This window comes from Muscardinus avellanarius (genome assembly GCF_963383645.1).
Source record: "Muscardinus avellanarius genome assembly, chromosome: X".
In the NCBI taxonomy this organism is placed as follows: domain Eukaryota; kingdom Metazoa; phylum Chordata; class Mammalia; order Rodentia; family Gliridae; genus Muscardinus; species Muscardinus avellanarius.
In genome coordinates, this window is record NC_137792.1 from 10,156,903 (window position 1) to 10,178,266 (window position 21,364).

The window sequence follows — 21,364 nt, forward strand, 5'->3', positions numbered from 1 at the left end:
TGACAATTTTCAAAATGTTTTTTCTAAATTATATGCGATCCAGCTGGGTGTGGTGGCGCACGCTTATAATCCCCGCGCTTGGGAGGCTGAGACAGGAGGATTGCACAGATTTGAAGCCAGCCTCAGGTACTTAGTGAGGCTCTCAGCAACTTAGTGAGACCCTGTTTTCAAATAAAATATAAAAAATAGGTCTGGGAGTATAACCCGTAGGTAGAAAGCCTCTGGGTTCCACCCCCAGTACCACCAAAATAAATAAATAAATAAATAAATAAATTATATACAATCCATTTATTTTTGGAGTAATTTTATTTTTTTTTGCTTTGAAACTTAGAAACAAATTTTATTTAAGATCTGAAATACAGTTCCTAAAATATCAACTTCTCCAGAAAACCGTGGCTACACAATAATGCGTTGCCTCTATCATGTTAGAACGTGCATTAGACTCAAATACAAAAACCATGAAATGAATCACCATCCTTCAACAATTTGAGCAAAGATAGAATGCCTAAGGAACAACATCGATGGATTTTTTATCGGATGGGCAATTTTACGTCAAGCACCATAAAAAAAGAGCACAAATGCATGGGTTTCTGGGTATAAACATTAAGTTGAACCTTTGGCAATAGGAATAAGGGCGTTGTTACATAGCATTGAACACATAGAAAATCGTGTAGTGTCAAAGGGATAGAACCACCAGCATTCAAGCAATGTTGTTGACTAGGCAATAAAATGTTCTACTGAATGTTTCTTCTTTGTCTAATTACTGCATACACTGGTAGCAACTTTGAAATGAGAAAAGGAGCTTGTACTCCTTTTATTTTCTGTTTAAAACAAAACAGAAATCAACCAAAATGTAAGCCCTGTTATACATGAACAATTATAAAGAACATCAATTATACAAGAAAAAGACTAAGAACAGAAAGTGTTTATGGATACCAGACATTAAACAGTGAGAGGTCAGTAGACCCTCCTCACAGGGCTTTGCGGTGGTACTCAGCAGAAGCCACTTTATAATCACTGGCAGTAAAGAAAGTTGCGGAATTATTTGCCAGGTATTTCAGAAAATCATGCAGATAACCAAGTAACAGCGCAAGGCTTTTTTCATCAAAGGGCTTAAAGGCCAGCATTGCCCCAATTCTGACAAATAATCTGAGAAGGTGTGGTGCCCCATAAATCTGGGACATGGGCGCATCAGGGTAAGCCAAAAGGATTTCGGCATACTGAGGCCTCTCAAAATTATAGAGCAGCTGAGTGCCCAACATCACATTAAAATACTCCTTGATTCCTGCCACGACCTCATTCACTGCATAGTCCTTGTTATCAACGTTGCCCTGAGACTTCTTGCAGTTGGCGTACTCCTCCAGGATGGCATCTACATTTTTCTTCGCAGGGAGTTGAAATAGCTGCTTCTGCTTGGTCACTAGGTCCCAGTCCTCCACGAGCCACGGTTTCAGCTCCTGGGGTATTTCCACATTAACCTCCATTTGATTCTTGAACGCGTCTTTGTTTTCCACGGTGGGGTCAGCCCGGGCCCTTTTCTTCTGGGGGGGCTGGGGGGCATCGCTGGTACTGCCTCCATCTCCGTTGCCAGGAGTCTTCTGCTTATTTTCCCATGTCTTCCTCGCTGATCCAGAAGGGGGATTCTCCGCAGAGCGACGCCCCCGTCTTCCCCGGAGAGCTGGCTCAAGACTCTTGGGCTGCGGGCGTGCGGTCTTCTTTCCCGAGGAGGTGCCTCTCATTTTGCTTCTCCGCATGTTGCTTCGAGTTGGCATTTTAAAGTTGTCTTCTTCTGGGGTTAACTGCTGATTTTGAGAACCCAGATGAATCTTAAAAATCTTCTGGGATGATCTGCAAGGATGAACTGGGAGACACAACGCAAGATTTTATAATTAGGGATAGTTCTGAAATCAGGATCAGATCTTCTGATCCTCACAGTACGGCAAACTTAGCTTATCTGACGGTGACTCTTACCAGGAGGCGACGTGTGACCACCGCTGATCCTCCAAGGCGTGACCACCGCCGAGCCTCCAACCGCCTTTGTAAAGCTAGGTTTCTCTGGCAACTGATATCCATAGGCAGACACGTCACTATGGAGGCGGGCTTATGCCTGTCAGCCAATCACAGTCGCCATGCCTAAGTTTTAGAATGTTCTATAGCCAAATGATTGGCCCACAGCAGCCATGTCAGCAGTGACACTCTGCCGCAGGAAAGGCGGGTTGGAGTATTTATTTTCTAAGAGTGAGATTCTATTTTCCATGTGGTCTACTCTACTGTTTATAATTTGTGTTGATGTATTCACTTCAATGATTGCATCCTTCACTTCCTTCAGAATTTCTGATTCCTGTTCAGTGTATCAGATTATTTGTTTATTTGTTCCTTTATTCCTTTCAGGATCTCTCTAAAATTTTTTTAATACTGTGTCATTTCTACTATTAAAGATCTGATTTGTCCTTATGGCAGTCTTTGCAATTCTGTGTTGGTAAATTCTGTTATGGGGTTGTGGGAACTCATTGCTTCCTTGCTATTCTTCCCTCTCATGATTTCAGGTTAAGTTATCTTTGTTGCATTCCAAATTTACTTTAGAAGGCAACTGATGCACAAAATTGTGAGTGGGGTTCAATTTTTAGAAACCTAAAAAGGAAATCTTTTTTTTTTAAATTTGTGTGTGGGGGATGGGGTTACTGGGGTTGAACTCCAGGGAATTCTACCTCTGAGCTACAATCCAGCCCTTTTTTAATTTTTTATTTGGAAACAGGGGCTTGTTAAATTGCTTAGGCTGGCTTAAAACCTGCAATCCTTCTGTCTCAGCCTCCCAAGTACTGGTATTACATGCAAGGACCACAACTTCCAGCTCCTAAGAAAGAAATCTTGTGCAACCATCGTGTGTGTGTGTGTGTGTGTGTGTGTGTGTGTGTGTGTGTTCTCAATAGAGAAAGCATAAAATCTATTGACAAGCTAACACAAATTCCTTGCATCATCACAAAATAAAAATTTAGCCAAGTATGGTGGCATACGCCTCTAATACCAGTAATGGGGAGGCTAAGACAAGAGAATCACAGGTTGGAGGTCAGCCTCAGCAATTTAGGGGGCCTTTAGCAACCTAAGGAGATCCTTTTTAAAATAAAATGGGGCTGGGAGTGGATCTTGAAGGTAGAATGCAGTTCCATCCTCAGCAACACACACACACACACACACACACACACACACACACACACAATCATTCTAGGGCCTGGCACCAGTCTGCAGACTTCATTTTGAGCTCAGGCCAGGAGATACATATTCTGTCTTCTAGCATCCTGGCTTCTGCAAAGATACACCTGACCTAAACCCAGCAACCAGATGCTCCAATCTGGGTCTTCGAATGTTGACGGAGGGAAGGATACAGGGACAATTGAGAAGCCATACTTGGTGGTATGACCATTTCTAAAGATCAGAAGCAGCAGCAGCAGCAGCAGCAGCATTGAGAGTTCACAGGTAGCAACAGCACTAACTCTTCAGAGCTGAGTCAGCAATGGTTCACTGAACAAATATGGCATGCCCTGCCATTCCTAGCCTTTCTTGGTTCCCACTGTCTTCTGAGCCTGCATCTCTGGCCTGCCTGTCATTTCTGTGAGCTGCCCAAGTAGTTCTCATGAATTCCCTTCCTGACTAGGTGAGTTGACAGAGAATTTGGTTGCCTGTATCCAAGGAACTTGGCCCATAAACCCTTTAACATTCCAATTAGATGACTGATGATGCCTCTGGGGATCCCAATCTCACCAATCTCAGTTTTCTGTTCAAAAAATATTGGGGGGGTACTGGGGATTGCCCCAGGGTCATTCTATATCTGAGCAACACTCCCAGACCCATTTTTTATTCTTTATTTTGAAACAGGGTCTCACTAAGTCACAGAGGGCCTTACTGAGTAGCTGAGGCTGGCCATGAACTGCGTTCCTCCTGTCTCGGCCTCCCAAGCACTGGGCTTACAAGTGTGTACCACCATGCACAGCTCTTCTGTTCTTAATTTGTCATCTCATGTGTTTGGTTTTGTGTGCAGTGTCGGGGGGAGTATGAGGGATTGAACCTAGGTGCATTCTACTTCTGAGCTACATCACAGCCTATTTATTTATTTAGAAACAAGGTCTCACTAGGTTGCTGAGAGTCTCACAGAATTGCTGAGACTTATTTCCAACCTGCAATCTTCCTATCTCAGCCTCCCAAGTACCGGGATTACAAAAGTGTGCCGCCATTATGCCCAGCTATCTCATATTTTAACTACAAAAATATGAGCTTTCTAATAACTATGTTTCTTATTGAAAATTAGTTAATTACCATTTAGGTCTAAATTTTTTTTACTGGGGTTGAACTCAAGGGCATTCTACCTCCAAACTACACGCCCAAAACTTTTCATTTTTATTTTGAAACAGGGTCTCACTAGGCTTAGTGTCTTGCTATGCTGCTGAGGCTGGCCTCAAAGCTGTAATCCTCCTGTCTCAGCTTCCCAAGTACTGGGATTACAGGCATGTGCCACCACACCCAGGTTACATCTTTATCACTGAGGATAACATGAGTCCACTGGGGAGAAAAAATCTATTCTCCATATGTTTAAACAACTGGATTTTTATATATGTTATAATATTGACACCCAGATCAAGGGTTCTGGTCAATTCACCACACAAAGATAACCCTATGGAGACCATGTGTCGATACCACCTCCCCCTGACCCAGTGAGCCCTTCTGCACAAGTAGAACTCCTACGCTACCCATTGACACCTGGGACCAGTCAGCTCATATCTTTCTTATACAGTTGTCAGGGACTGAATCTGACGTAATAAGTCTTCTAAGTCTGAAACAGGCAATAGACTGAGTAGGTTCAAATGAAGCTTCTAGAAGTCTATGGCATGCCAGCAAGGCAAGCTATGAATCTTGAAATAAATTTGTGCGACTTCCGGGAAGATGGCGACCAAGAAAAGCGGGGCTTTAGCCCCGCTAACTACTAATCTCCATTACCACAAAATCAGCGCCTTTCATAGCCAGAAAACACCATCACCAGAGAAACAAAAAAATCACCAGGCTCCAGAGAGAAAGTGGACTGAGAACAGAGCTCAGAGCCACAGAGGCGATACACCGGCCTCACGCCCGAGGACGCAGCAGCAGCGCCATACTGCCAGCGCCAGCGGCGAGTTCACCGGACGGCTACAGCAAGCCGAGGTGAGCCACTGCGGAACAGTGAGGCGGGATTTCTCGGCGCAGGGAGCATCTAAAGCTCCCAGTGGCTGAGCGCAGCACACGCTGCAGGGATTCAGAGTGGAACTCAAAACCAAGAAGAAATACACCATCCTCACGGCCGAGGGTGTAACAGCAGCGCCATATTGCCACCGGCGGCAGCAGCAGAGAATTCACGGAGTCCAGTATAGCTACATCTGCGTACTCAAGAACAGTGAGTCAAATTGCGGGCCACAGAGGAGAAATCCCAGTACTGTACTCCCTGGGACTTGACCCAGTGGGGGAGTGGCGGTGGCAGAGATATCACACCATAGGAGAACGCCCAACCTGGCACCCCCCATAGTCTAAAGCAGCCTCTATCGACTCCCTGGGTCTGAGACTTTGCAATACAACCCAGTAAAGGAGTAGTGGGGTCTGAGTTACTACAGACTCGAGATCCAGAACACCTTAAGTGAAGTCATAGTGACCCAAGGGAAGAACCCAGAGAAGGCACAAACTTCCAAAATCATGGGAAAGAGGAATAACAATGGAGCAATGAATGCCCACAACCCCACAATATCAGAACCCGATAAAACAGAAATTCAGAGATTTCTAGAAGATCAAATCAGGAAAATAACTGTAGAAATAATAAAGGTGCTTCGAAAAGAACTCAGAGAGAGCCAAAAAGAGATAAAGGATGCAATTAATGAAGAAAAGGCCTCAATTCAAAGCACAAACAACCAATTAGACCACATGGAGAACAGAATCTCGCTCTTAGAAGATGAGCAATCCAAAAATGAACGCATAGTTTCTAATCTAGAAAAAAATATCCGACAGCAGGAATCTGATATTGAAGAAATATGGGCCCATTTTAAGAGAGCTAACCTAAGAATAATTGGAATAGAGGAGGGAAAAGAAAGTGAAACCAAAGGGATCAACAATATCTTCAAGGAAGTAATAGCAGAAAATTTTCCAAACATAGAGCAAAAGGTCGATACACAGGTCCAGGAAACTTATAGAACTCCCTTTAGACAGGATCAGAGAAGAGGATCCCCACGCCACATAATTGTCAAAATGACCAATGTGGAAGCCAAGCAGAGAATCTTAAAGGCAACAAAAGCAAAGGGCCAAGTGACATTCAGAGGCAAGCCAATTAGAATCACTCCAGACCTCCCAAACCAAGTCATGAGAGCCAGAAGGGCTTGGAGTAACATATTCCAAACTCTGAAAGAAAACAACTTCCAGCCAAAAATTTCCTACCCAGCAAAACTTTCTATCAAATTAGATGAAGAAATAAGAAGCTTCCATGACAAACAGAAACTGAAGGAATTTATGTCTTCAAAACCAGCGCTAGAGAAAATACTCAAAGAGATTAACTACAAAGAAGAAATAGGTAACACACACAAGAACCAGAGAAACAAGAGTTTCCATCCAACAGACAACTAAGATTGGTTATCTGTGGAGATTCATTACTTATGTTAGTCTTTTACCTATCTCTAAATGGTATTGTTTGCCTTTATTGTTGTTAATTTTTAGGAATATTAATATACCTTCAGATATAGCATTTGGAAATATTTTATCCCATTCTATTAGTAACTGTTAACTCTGTTTACATTGTCTTTGGATATACAATATTTTTTTTTATTTTTTAGGGAGTTTGTATACTCTTCTGTTGCCTGTGCCATTGAAATCATATCCAAGAAATCACTGCCAGTTTCAATGTTGTGAGTTTTTATGACCCAGATTTTCTCCTAAAAGTTTAGAGTCTTAAGATTTATATTTAGGTCTTTTATCTATTTTGAGTTAATATTTGTATATGGGATTAGGTAAGGGTCAAATTTCATTCTTTTCCATGTAATTATTATGTTTCAACAATATTTAGTTAAAATATTATTATTTCTACCACCAAATGTTCGTGGAAACCTTGTCAAAAATAACTTGACAATATAGGGAAGAATTTAGCTCTAGGCTTTTATTTAACTCCAATGTTTTATATATCTGCCTTTAGAACAGTACTACACTGTTTCAATTATTGTAGCTTTATATGGTTTGAAATCAGAAAGTATATATCTTCTAGCTTTGTTCTTTTTCAAGAGAGTTTTGGGTGTCTAGAGTCCATATTCCATATTAGGATAGATTTTTTTCTGAAAAATAAATATATAAATATATGATAGTTTCACCTAAAAAATAGAAAAAAATATTCTCTGGTAAGAAAGCAAAAAGAAATATTGAAATGTTATCTTTAAGTCATCAAAAGCTTGGTATCAGACAAATGAAACTGTTATGTGAAATTATCATTTTTAAATTTGGATAAATTGCTATAATACTAGATGTCAACCACTAAGTCAAGCATGGGAAGGAGGGATGGGGAGAGAATGGGGTGGGGATTGGGTGGGGGCTGACTGTGCAATATGTGCATGTATGTCCACAAAAGTTTGTATCCCACTAAGATGTATGAATACAGTGCACCAATAAAAATTTTAAAAAAAAGAAATGTGCATGCCCTAGCTGTGGGAAGCTTGGGGTTGGTGGAGTGATGAGGGAGGGGTTATGAGACTGATATATATTTGCCTGCTGTGTGCATTGGAGGAGGAAGCATTAAAGAGGAAGCATCATCAACAGACTCGGCGTTTGTGTCTTCTTCCCTAGGCTCTGCTTCTCAGAGCCTTAGGGTCGCGACAATAAAGCAGTGAAGATACATATGAAAGAAAATAGAAAAAAGAAAATGACAGTGGAATAAAACCCAATACTCAGAAGGCAAGATCCACAGCAAAGAGCCCAAGCACATGACTAACCTGGTGTGGTGGCCTGCTCCATCTCAGGCCACTTGTGTGAACTAGGACAGCCACCTCCACAGACCCAAGAAATTCCAGCAAGTAAACCAAGGTCTTGAAGTGCAGAAAGCAGCAGCAGAGCTCCAACATCTTAAGCGACCAACTCTGTGCTTCAGGGACAGAGAAAAAGATCCAAAAGCCCTTACACTCACCAGAGGCAGCGCACTGTGCCCTCCAGAGACTCAGGCCTGGAAGACAGTGTTAACTTCATTTCTCAGCTGATGGCCACCCAGAGCAGCCACAGGACCCCAGCATGCTAAGATCTGGCAGCCCAACCCCGAGGTGGTTGGGTTAGAACCTACAGACATGGAAAAGGCCCCTAATGCCCAAGGCAGAGTATCAGCACAGGGTCCCAGGGGGTTACTCTGAGATTACTTACACTGGATACCCTCTGCCTATGCTGGTAGGAAGGTGCAAGCCCAGCCAAAGGCCAGCAGGTGCAGAGTTCAGTGCTGGAAAATCCAGAGCCCAAGGCCTAAAAACACAGAGCTGAGGAACAGAGAGTGCAGGATCCAGGGCCTGAAAGAGAAGAGCCCAGGGCCAGAACACATAGAACCCTGTGCTTACACGGAACCCATTTACAGTGACACCTGCCACCCTGACACCTGAGCACAAAACGCTGAGAGGCAAGAGAGGGGCACAAACACTCATAGGGTGGGTCCAAAAACTGACAATAGGTTATGGAGCAAATGAGATATTGAAACATACTCCATAATCTACTACAGTGAACAGACATTATATGGGCCTTATAAGTGTAAAATTAACAATACATTTTTTTCTTTCTTACTGTTACTAGGGTTTTTTTATTTTGTCTTTTTAAATTTTTTATTGGTGCATTGTATTCATACATCTTAATGGAAGGCAAAATGGTGGAGACATACATGCACACATCACCCAATTCGCCCTTACCCAGTTCCCACCTCAGTCCCTCCCCATCCCTCCTCCTCATGTTTGACTTAATGATTGACATTGATATGTTTGTTAAAGTACATCATGTAGACTTCCTGGAAAGAGATGACCTAGGGAAGCAGCCCATACCAGTCCTGCTGACAGCTGATCTCCATTGCCTCAAAAGTAGTATAATAATAGTAAAAATAGCCCTCCAGAGTCCCAGCCCAGTGAGCACCTAAAGTGTAAGTGAATCTGCATCCCAAAGGGGAACTTTCAGCACTGTGCCCCTAGTGACTCACACAGCCACAATAAACTCTATGGGTTTGAGATCTTGTGGTTCAACCCAGTGAAGGAGGAGAGGTGACAGAGATTATCACACTCTCTAGAGACTCAGAGCTTTTCTCAATAACACTAAGCAAAGTCATAGTCCCCATAGGAAAACACTCACCCAGGCACCCCTAGGGTCTCACACAGCCCCAAAAAACACCCCGGGTCTGAGACTTCCCAATACAGCCTAGAGAAAGTGGGAGAGGGGGCTGCTGCTGGAAATAACAGAAGCTCTGACAGTCTCAGGCTTTGACCCACAGAAAATGTGAGGGGGAAATCTAGCTAGACCAAACTAATAGAACCTATGGGATCACCACAGACCTCCCAATTGTGGTGAACATGGACCAGCCCTAGCTGTGGAGAACAGAGACTCCTACATTGGGTTTGGTCTCAGAGACATACATCAGCAGCAGTGGCAGGGAGAGACCTAGTCTCCAAACCAATGGAAAGCATGAGGGTGATCTATACTTAATACTTAACATAGCCCAAATGGTATTGGCCATCTACATAGACTGAGAAAATCTCAGAGAATCAAACTCACAGTAGGAATGGTGCCAGTGATACTTGGTATCTGCACAGAGAGAGACTGCAGCAGACCTATCTGCTGAATAGTCATTTAGTTGTAGAGTTGCATTAATTTGTTGTTGAGGTTATTTGGGGCTTTTTGTTATTCTTTTGTGTGTGTGTGTTTGTGAGTATATACACCTCGTTGGTTTTATTGTTGTTTTGTTTTGTTTTTTTATTTTTATCCTATTCCCAAAACTTTGCCCAAGCTTCTTCCTTTGTACATATCAACTCTCTTCTCACTATCCCTTTCCTATCTTTTTTCTGCTTTTTATCTCTCCCTTGTCTTGAATCAAACCCACTTCATATCATTATACCACAAACTCTACATTGGTTACTAGAATACTACTTTACACTTACTATCTCTAATCCCTAGTATATACTACTGTACCAAACTCAAAATTTCATTCTACTCAACTCTGAGATTTTACCCTATTCTTCCATTTACTCCTGTACTTCCCTCCTTCCTCAACCTTCACTGTTGAATACAATTCAAACTTCCCTCAGATATACAAGTTGACACCTAGAAACTGAGAGAAATTTATCAAAAGCTACAGAGGCAAACGTCTGGAATCATGAAAAGGAGGAACAACAAAGGAGCAATGAGCTCCCACAACTCCACAATTACAGAATCTGATAACTCAGAATTGTAGAGATCTGCAGAAGGTCAAATAAGGAATGTAACTGTAGAATTAATATAGGAATTCAAAAAAGAATTTATAGAGAGTCTGAAAGAAGTAAAGGATGCAATCACTGGAGTAAAGGCATCTATTCAAATATAAACAATCACTTAGACCACATGGAGAATAGAATCTCGCTCCTAGAAGAGGATCACTCCAAAAATGAACAATAGTTTATAACATAGAAAAAACAGGAATTAGACACTGAAGAAATATGGTCCCATCTTAAAAGAGCTAACTTAAGAATTACTGGCATAGAGGAGGGAAAAGAAGGAGAAAAAAGGGGGCTCAACAATCTTTTCAAAGAAGTAATAACAGAAAATTTTCCAAACATTGAGCAAGAGATTGACATACAGGTACAGGAAACTTATAAAACCCCCTTTAGACAAGATCAGAGAAAAGGTTCTTCATGCCATATAATAGTCAAAATGACCAATGTAGAAGCCAAAAAGAGACTATTAAAGGCAACAAAAAGACCAAGTGACATTCAGAGGCAAACCAATTAAAATCACTCAAGACTTACCAAACCAAGTCATGAAAGCCATAAGAGCCTGGAGTAGCATATTTCAAACTCTAAAAGAAAACAACCTGAAGCCAAAAATTTCCTACCCAGCAAAATTATCTCTCAAACTAGACGGGGAAAACATCTTCCATGAAAAACAGAAGCTGAAGGAATTTGTATCTTCAAACCAGCACTAGAGAAAATACTCAAAGAGATTAACTACAAATAAGAAACAAGAAATACATGCCAGAATGAGAGAAACAAGAATTTCTATCCAGCAGACAACTAAAAAGAGAAAAACAAACAGTATTTCAAACACAAGTAAAATCTCAACATGTTAGGAATTATGCTAAGTGAAATTAGTCAGTCACAAAAAAATAAGAAATCAGATGCTTTCCCTAATATGTGAAAGCTAAGGAGAAATGGGTCATAGGAGGAACTCTAGATGAAAAATGAAATCCTACAGAGGAGCAAACAAGACAACCTAAAGGAGGAGAAAGGAGGGGGGAAGAAGGAAAATCTCTAAAATATACAATCTAACTTAAACATATCTAAGTCAACCACTAAGCCAAGCAAGGGAGGGAGGGATGGGGAGGGAATGGGGTGGGATACAAGTACACAAGTTTTTTTACCCCAATATGATGTATGAATATAATGCACCAATAAAATATTTTTAAAAAGAAAATTACAGACCAATATCTCTAATAAACATAGATGCAATAATTCTAAACAAAATACTAGCTATATGAATTCAAAACCATATCAAGAGAATTGTACACCACAAGCAAGTTGGTTTCAATGTATGCAAATCAATACATGTTATTCACCACATAAATATAACTGAAAACAAATCCACATGATCACATCAATAGATGCTGAAAAAGCATTTGAAAAAATCCAAAACCCCTTCATGTTAAAAAAAAACTGCAGAAAATTGGAATAGAAGGAATATATCTCAATATCATTAAGTCAATATAATAAATCCCAAACCAACATTATTTTGAATGGAGAAAACTGCAAGAATTCTCTCTAAAATCAGAAGCAAGGCAAGAATGCCCACTATCACCATTTCTTTTCAATATAGTCCTTGAGACTCCTGCCACATCAATAAGACAAGAGAGGGATATCAAAGGGATTCAAATAGGAAAAGAGGAGTTAAAGTTATCCTATTTGCAGATGACAAGATCCCATATCTAGAAGATCAAAAAGAAACTCAACAAAAAGACTATTGAAGCTAATTAACCAATTCAGCAAAGTGGCAGGATACAAAATCAACCCAAAGAAATCAGTTGTTTTCCTATATGGCAACAATGAATCCATGAAAAAAGAAATAAAGAAAACAATTCCACTCACAATAACCTCAAAACCAATAAAATACCTAGGAATAAACCTAACCAAAGACATAAAAGACCTCTACAATAAAATCTATAAAACATTAAGGAAAGAAATTGAGAAAGACTTTAGAAGATAGAAAGATCTCCCTTACTCATGGATAGGCAGAATAAATAACATCAAAATGGCCATTCTGCCAAAAGTGATCTACAGATTCAATGCAATTCCTATCAAAATACCAATGACATTATTCATAGACCTAGAAAACTCAGTCATGAATTTTATATGGAGAAAGTAAAGACCTGGAATAGCCAATGTAATTCTCAGCAATAAGAACAGTGCAGGAGGAATCACAATCCCTGACTTCAAATTATACTACAGACCAATAGTAGTTAAAACAGCATAGTATTGGCACAATAACAGGCACACAGACCAATGGAACAGAATAGAGGATACAGAAACAAACCCACACACTTATAGTCAACTGATTTTTGACAAAGGGGACAAATTCATATGCTGGAGAAAAGACAGCCCTTTCAACAAATGGTGCTGGGAAAACTGGCTATCCATTTGTAGAAAGAAGGAAATAAATCCTTACCTCTTACCATGCACAATAATCAACTCAAGATGGATCAAAGACCTGGAATCAGATCAGAGACCGTGAAGCTATTAGAGGAGGGCATAGGTTCAACATGCTAACATATAGGGACAAGTAGTAACTTCCTCAACAAGACCTCCAAAACACAGGAAATTAAAACAAGAATTAACAAGTGGGATGGCATCAAACTAAAAAGTTTCTGCTCATCAAAAGAAACCATCAAGAATCAAAAGAAAAAGTCTACAGAATGGGAGAAGATCTTTACCAGCCACCATGCTGATAGAGGGCTAATATGCAGAATATACAAAGAGCTCAAAAGACTCTACACTAGCAAAACAAATAACCCAGTTGAGAAATAGGCAACTGGATTGAGTTGACACTTCACAAAAGAAGAGATACAAATGGTCAGTAGATGTTCAATCATTAGCCATCAGGGAGATCCAAATCAAAACTATACTGAGATTCCATCTAACCCCAGTCAGAGTGGCAAGCATAAAGAAATCAAATAACAACTAATGCTGGTGAGGATGTGGGGAAAGAGGAACTCTTTTACACTGTTGGTGGGAGTGCAAACTAGTTCAGCCACTATGGAGATCAGTGTGGAGATTCCTTAGAAAACTGGGAATGGATCCACCATATGATCCAGATCTACCACTACTGGGTATGTTTACAAAGGGATTAACATCAGAGAACTAGTCAGGCATGGTGGCACATGCCTGTAATCCATGTGCTTGGAAGGCTGAGACAGGAGGATCGTACAGGTTCAAAGTCAGCCTCAGCTACTTAGAGGCTCTCAGTAACTTAGTGAGACCCTGTTTCCAAATAAAATATAAAATAGGTCTGGGAGTGCAGCCTGGAGGTAGAAAGCCCCTGAGTTCCACCCCCAGTACCACCAAAAAAAACAAAAATAAGAGAACTACAGTAACATATGCATATCCATGTTCATAGCAGCACAATTTGCAATAGCCAAAATATGGAACCAACCGAGGTCTCCATCAACAGATGAATAAACTGAAAAATTATGGAAAATACACACAATAGAATTATACTCAGCAATAAAGAAGAACAAAAAATCGTGTCATTCAAAAGAAGATGGAAATGCCTGGAGAACATTATGTTAAATGAGATTAGCCAAGCACAGAAAGAGAAAGGACATTTGTTTTCTCTAATATGCTCAAGCTAGGGAGTATTAGAGATACCAGAGGGACTCCAGATAATGGAGGAGAAATCTCAGCAAAGCCAGAAAGGAAGGGGAGGGGAGGAACAAGGCTGAAGTTTATTAATGGAAAAGCTACATTCGACTATGGGTATACATGTGAATATAACAGCTACATTCGACTATGGGTATACATGTGAATATAACATTGTTAACCTGGACACTCAGTATTGGGAAGAAGGGAAAAGGGGAAGAAGGGGTGGAGAGGATACCAAATACTGTGTGAATATATGCCATTGTCAATATGATTCACATTATGATGTGAGACTATAGTGTATCAATAAAAAATAAAAAGAAATAGAAACATCTATACAAGATAGAAATCAAACAAAGTAAATGAGGAGAACTCAAATCATGTACATGATTTAATTTTTCATCCTACTGTTTTGTTTGGGGATATTTTGACTTGTGAGAAAGACCTTTAGCAGTCCTAGTACTAGATAAATTCATATATTCTTCACAAAATGGGTTGCTTCTTACCTATAATTTTACAGCATCTAAATTTGGTGACTTATTAACAAAAATCATAAAAAAGAGAATTTTCGGATGAGTTTTGTTTTGTAGAAATATTTTTTAAAGAAAGATCCCTGGAGGCAAAATGATAGTACTTTTTTAATTATTAAGGCTTAAATACTTATACATTTCAATATCTACAAATACAGAGATACAGATGTCTCCTATTTAGCAGAATTTGCTCAAAATCTGTAATGAGAATAAATCCTCAATTAAAACTATGGTCTGGAGATAGATTTCATTGATGTATGAACAATTTCAAATTATTAACCACCAAGATACAACTTTAAAGAAAGACTTAGATAATTTTAAAAAATAATTTAAAACAATAAAACTATATTAAAATGCATTCTTCAGATAAAAATCAGTGACACAATCTTAGAGAGGGATATATCTCAAAACTAATAAAATGTGTCAATATTTACAAAAATCATTGTTCTGCATCTACTTTTTTAGTATTTTAAAGTAACTTCTTTATTCCAAGTAATTTTGGTACTTCTGCCACTTTGGGTTGTCTTCTTTTTTTATTAGAGGTGCTTATTTATTGCTGATATCTACTTTTTATTTATTTATTATACTTTTTATTTTATTATTATTGTTGGTATTGGGAGTGAAACCCATGGCCATTCTGCCTCTGAGCTACACCCCCAGCCCTATTTTATTGTTTTATTTTGAAACTGGGTTTCACTAAGCTGCATAGGGCCTGCCTCACTAAATTGCTAAAATTGACAACAAACCTGTGATTTCCTGTCTCAGCCTTCCAAGCACTGGGATTACAACTGTGCACCACCACACTTGGCTCATTTGTTATACTTTTATTGCTACACTGTAATTATACATCACAGTGAGATTCAAAGTGAAACATAACTGTATGCATATATCACCTGGTCTATTTCCATTTTTGGAAGAAGTTCTCACTAAGTTGTCGAGGGTCTAGCTGAGTTGCCAATGCTGGTCTAATCTGCAATCTTCCTTTCTCAGCCTCCCAAGTACTAAGATTACAGGAATGCACCACCACACCCAAAATTAATCAAACTATTTTAGGTCCATCATTATAGAAAAATCAAATTGTTGGCCAAAATAAATATATCTTTTATTTTAAACCCTCCCCTTTCACTCTGAAAGAATCTTGGTTTGAACTACAAATGACATGATGAACCAACTCATAATTGTGTGATCTGTGTTTCCACAGGGCTAATATAATTATATTAAAAGAACAGACACTTCAATGCCATCAGAAGAGAGAACGCAGAACAGATGCTTAATATCACTCTGCACAGAGATCTCTTCTTCCTTCTTTCCTTTCTGTTTGGTATCTTTGGGGAGCAGGTTTTGATATTGTCCCTGTGTTCATTATATTCCTGATTCTTTCTCATTATGCTCCATTTTAATTATGCTCAAGGAAGGTTTCTAACTCCTGAGTTACTAAGAACTTTGCCTGTTGCTAAGGAGGACTTGCCCTTGACTGGCCTAACAGTCTGCAGCTACAGTGTGACTTGCAGAAGTGCTCATACCCAGTGTGACCCATTCATTTGGATCAAGCCTTGCACTCGAAATTCCAGTTAGAGAAAGCCAACAGCTATTCCCTTAACTTCCTTTCTCTCCCTTCTCTCTATTTCTCCTCCTTTAATGTGTTACCTACCACACACAGTAAGTAAAATAGCAATAGAGCTTTTTTGTCATTGAAATAGAAATAGAAAAGTATCCTCAAATATTTAATGGTTTTTGAGATTATTTTTGCAGTCAGATCAGTTATTATTGTTGTTTGCTCTTATTAATTGAATTATTTCCCAGCATATGAACAGCTGTTGCATAATATCTGGTAAATTGATTGGCCCAGATCACTGCAACAGAGAGGCCAGGCATGCCTTTGTTCTTTCGCTGTTCCTATTTTTACAGTTACAAGGATCATTTATGTGTTCCTGTTGCTTCTATTCTAGAGTGTTCCCATTCTCTAGCCTCTGTATTAGGCCAAAACTAGCTGCCCTGGAATCTCAATGGTTTAAACCATCTAAGTTGATTTCCCTCTAAAATAATGTCCAGTAAGTTGGTGTGTTGGGAAAGTGGGGTGCACCTATACTCCAGGGTACCCCAAGGACCCAGGCTGACTAAAATGTTGCCACCTTAGAGGAGCATGTAGGTAGTTGTAACGCATCAAGCCTGAAAGCGGTCCGTGTTGCTTCCACTACTAGCCAGTGGTCAGTTACATCTAACTTACATAACTGCAAGAGAAGCTGGGAAAAGTAGTCCAGCTGTGTTTCCAGGCAGAAAAGAAACAAGGGTGGTGAATAGCCCAGTAGTCTCTACCACAATCTAGTTAAACATCATCAGTGCAGTCAATGGAAACTCTGAATGAAACAGGTTGAATAAAAATTTTCTGAGAAATAAATCTTTAAGTGTAAGCTCAGTGCCAAATACATGTTTTGAATGCTTCTTAGATTGCCTTCAATTACCATAGAAAATGGAGATTCCATTTTAAGAAGTGGTAACATAACTTTTTCAGTCTTCAGAGACTGAAAAAAACAGTCTCATGTGATTCAGATAGATTCTTCTTTATCTTATTACTTTGGGGTATTTATTGAACTTGTCCATATACCTTGAAAGCTTATTATAAAACAATTGGCAGCCTTATGGACTTATATCCCAGTCTTGTTGAACTTGTGGAAAAAATATTTAGATGTAATTACATAGCATCAAAATTTGGTACTCTTTAGAATTGCAAGTCTACATCTCCAAGGCAAAATGAAGTTCTCCAACATGATTTTGAAAGGGCTTGCTGCTACAATTATAATTTAACTAAAATCTATTTGTAGTTTGCAAATGCCTTGCAATCATAGATATCCCTTTGCCAAGTTTACCAGTTTCAATTCTCATTTTACAAGCGAGGAATCATCAAATAGAGCACAAGGGTTGGAGTTGTTGCACTACCCTGATCTGGCTTCCCTCCCATGTGTTTCCATCTGTAGTTTCATCACCCTTCTTGTTAATGTGTTTATGAACATTATTCTGAACATTTTTATTATGCATTATTCTACATTCTAAGTTGTTACAAAGAATTGATAGTATCTGTTTTCATGAGTCTCTGTTCTCATAAATGATAATCATATTTGTAAAGCATATTTCCAGAATTATATTCATAAAAATTTTAGAGGCAAAAGAAAAAAAATCACACAATCGAAGCTCTCCTTTAAAAATAACTTTTAGGAGGTAAGTACACCAAGTGTTGTGTGCATGTATGTTCGTAGCACTTTGAATCTCACTATTATATATAATTACATTGTACCAATAAAAGTATTAAAAAGATTAATTTATAGCCAAGTTCATTTTATCTGCCTGTTAGCTCCATTTTTTCACTTCTTTATTCATTTGATTTTTTGTTTTTTATTTGGTTTTTTTGGTTTTTTTTATTTTTTTATTTTTATTTTTATTTTTTTTAATTTTTAATTGGTGCACTGTATTCATACATCATAGTGGGATACATACTTTTGTAGACATACATGCACACATTGCCCAATCAGCCCCCACCCGATCCCCACCCCATTCTCTCCCTATCCCTCCCTCCCATGCTTGGCTTAGTGATTGACATCTAGTATTATAGCAATTTATCCAAAATTAAAAATGATAGTATCACATAACAGTTTCATTTGTCTGATACCAAGCTTTTGATGACATAAAGAAAACATTTCAATATTTCTTTTTGCTTTCTTTCTTACCAGAGAATCTAATTTTTTCTATTTTTTAGGTGAAACTATCATATATTTATATATTTATTTTTCAGAAAAAAAATCTATCCTAATATGGAATATGGACTCTAGATACCCACAACGATCTTGAAAAGGAACAAAGCTAGAAGATGTATATTTTCTGATTTCAAACCATATAAAGCTACAATAATTGAAACAGTGTAGTACTATTCTAAAGGCAGATATATAAACCATTGGAGTTAAATAAAAGCCTAGAGCTAAATTCTTCCCTATATTGTCAAGTTATTTTTGACAAGGATTCCACAAACATTTGGTGGTGGGAATATTAATCTTTTAACTAAATATTGTTGAAAAATAATAATTACATGGAAAAGAATAAAATTGGACCCTTACCTAATCCCATATACAAATATTAACTCAAAATAGATAAAAGACCTAAATATAAATCTTAAGACTCTAAACTTTTAGGAGAAAATCTGGGTCATAAAACCTCACAACACTGAAATTGGCAGTGATTTCTTGGTTATGATTTCAATGGCACAGGCAACAGAAGAGTATACAACTCCCTAAAAAATAAAAAACATATTGTATATCCAAAGACAATGTAAACAGAGTTAACAGTTACTAATAGAATGGGATAAAATATTTCCAAATGCTATATCTGAAGGTATATTAATATTCCAACTAGAAATCCTAAAAGTTAACAACAATAAAGGCAAGCAATACCCTTTAGAGATAGGTAACAGACTAACATAAATAATGAATCTCCACAGATAACCAATCTTAGTTGTCTGTTGGATGGAAAATCTTGTTTCTCTAGTTCTGATGTGTGTTACCTATTTCTTCTTTGTAGTTAATCTCTTTGAGTATTTTCTCTAGTGCTGGTTTTGAAGACAAAAATACCTTCAGTTTCTGTTTGTCATGGAAGCTTCTTATTTCTCCATCTAATTTGATAGAAAGTTTTGCTGGGTAGGAAATTTTTGGCTGGAAGTTGTTTTCTTTCAGAGTTTGGAATATGTTACTCCAAGCCCTTCTGGCTCTCATGACTTGGTTTGGGAAGTCTGGAGTGATTCTAATTGGTTTGCCTCTGAATGTCACTTGGCCCTTTGTTTTTGTTGCCTTTAAGATTCTCTGCTTGGCTTCCACATTGGTCATTTTGACAATTATGTGGCGTGGGGATCCTCTTCTCCGATCCTGTCTAAAGGGAGTTCTATACGTTTCCTGGACCTGCGTATCGACCTCTTGCTCTATGTCAGGAAAATTTTCTGCTATTACTTCCTTGAAGAGATTGTTGATCCCTTTGGTTTCACTTTCTTTTCCTTCCTCTATTCCAATTATTTTTAGGTTAGCTCTCTTAAAATGGGCCCATATTTCTTCAATATCAGATTCCTGCTGTCGGATATTTTTTTCTAGATTAGAAACTATGCGTTCATTTTTGGAATGATCATCTTCTAAGAGCGACATTCTGTTCTCCATGTGTTCTAATCGGTTGTTTGTGCTTTGAATTGATGTCTTTACTTCATTAATTGCATCCTTTATCTCTTTTTGGCTCTCTCTGAGTTCTTTTCGAAGCACCTCTATTATTTCTACAGTTATCTTCCTGATTTGATCTTCTAGAAATCTCTGATTTTCTGTTTTATCGGGTTCTGATGTTGTGGGGTTGTGAGCATTCATTGCTCCAGTATTATTCCTCTTTCCCATGATTTTGGAAGTTTGTGCCTTCTCTGGGTTCTTCCCTTGGGTCACTATGACTTCACTTAAGGTGCTCTGGATCTCGAGTCAGTAGTATCTCAGACCCCACTACTCCTTTACTGAGTTGTATCACAGAGTCTCCAACCCAGAGAGTCGATAGAGGCTGCTTTAGACTGTGGGGGGTGCCAGGTTGCACGTTCTCCTATGGTGTGATATCACTGCCACCGCCCCTCTCCCACTGGGTCAAGTCCCAGTGAGTACAGTACTGGGATTTCTCCGCTGTGGCCCACAATTTGACTCACTGTTCTTGAGTACGCAGATGTAGCTCTACTGAATTCGGTGAATTTGGTGCTGTTTCTGCCGGTGGCAATATGGCGCCGCTGCTACGCCCTCGGCTATGGGGCTGGCGTTTTTTTTTTTTCTTGGTTTTGATTTCCACTCTGAATCCCTGCAGCGTGTGCTGAGCTCAGCCACTGGAAACTTTAGATGCTCTCTGCGCCGAGAAATCCCGCCTGGCTGTTCCGCAGCGGCTCCCCTCGGCTTGCTGTGGCCGTCCCGTGAATTCGCCGGTGCCTCCGGCAGTATGGCGCTGCTGCCGCGTCCTCTGGCGTGAAGCCGCGTCCTCGGGCGTGAGGATCTCCTCTGTGGCTCTGTTCTCAGTTCGCTTTCTCTCTGGAGCCTGGTGAATTTTTTTGTTTCTCTGGTGATGTTGTTTTCTGGCTTTGAAAGGCGCTGATTTTGTGGTAATGGAGATTTGTTGTTAGCGGGGCTCTTAAGCCCCGCTTTTCTCGGTCGCCATCTTCCCGGAAGTCTCATTTGATTTTTTGGTCAATCATTCTTAAACAGGACTGAATTGTCCTAATTAACATAAAAATTATGAGGGCATATTTTGAGAAAACATGATTAGGGTTCAAAAAAATTAGCAAGTAGCAAGAAGATCCTGCTACTCTTTAAGTAAGTTCTATCTATGAATTAGATTCCCACAAAGATATTTCAGTTCATTAATTCTTCAAATACTTATTGAGCACATACCACACAGTCATAGGGACTGAAAATCCTATGATGGACAAAATGCATAGGGGTATTCTACCCTCACCTTATGGAACTTCCACTCCAATGGAGAGACGCTCAACAAACAGACAGATGTATACAATGATATGCATCATTGACATAAGCCGATTTTGTCACTTTTCCTGCCACAACAGAAGCCCCTCACTCTATCAATGGCCTTGTACCACTTGGCACTTCCAAAAGGCTACAGAAGCTGGGTGTGGTGGTACATGCCTATAATCCCAATTCTTGAGAGGCTGAGACAGGAGGATCACCG

At 39.3% G+C, this 21,364-nt stretch overlaps 1 protein-coding gene across 1 annotated transcript in view; it reads right to left on the reverse strand.

The window, feature by feature from the left end:
- Positions 1 to 971: 971 nt before the first annotated feature.
- LOC308278786 (mortality factor 4-like protein 2) overlaps positions 972 to 21,364 on the reverse strand; it is a gene marked incomplete at both ends in the record, with an annotated part of 45,062 nt that continues 24,669 nt past the window's right edge. Inside the window, 3 exons of the mRNA XM_080718802.1 lie at positions 972 to 1,861; positions 1,972 to 2,087; positions 8,398 to 8,537. Of these exons, the coding sequence (XP_080574928.1) occupies positions 972 to 1,861; positions 1,972 to 2,087; positions 8,398 to 8,537 (1,146 nt within the window). The remainder of the gene's footprint in view (positions 1,862 to 1,971; positions 2,088 to 8,397; positions 8,538 to 21,364) is intronic.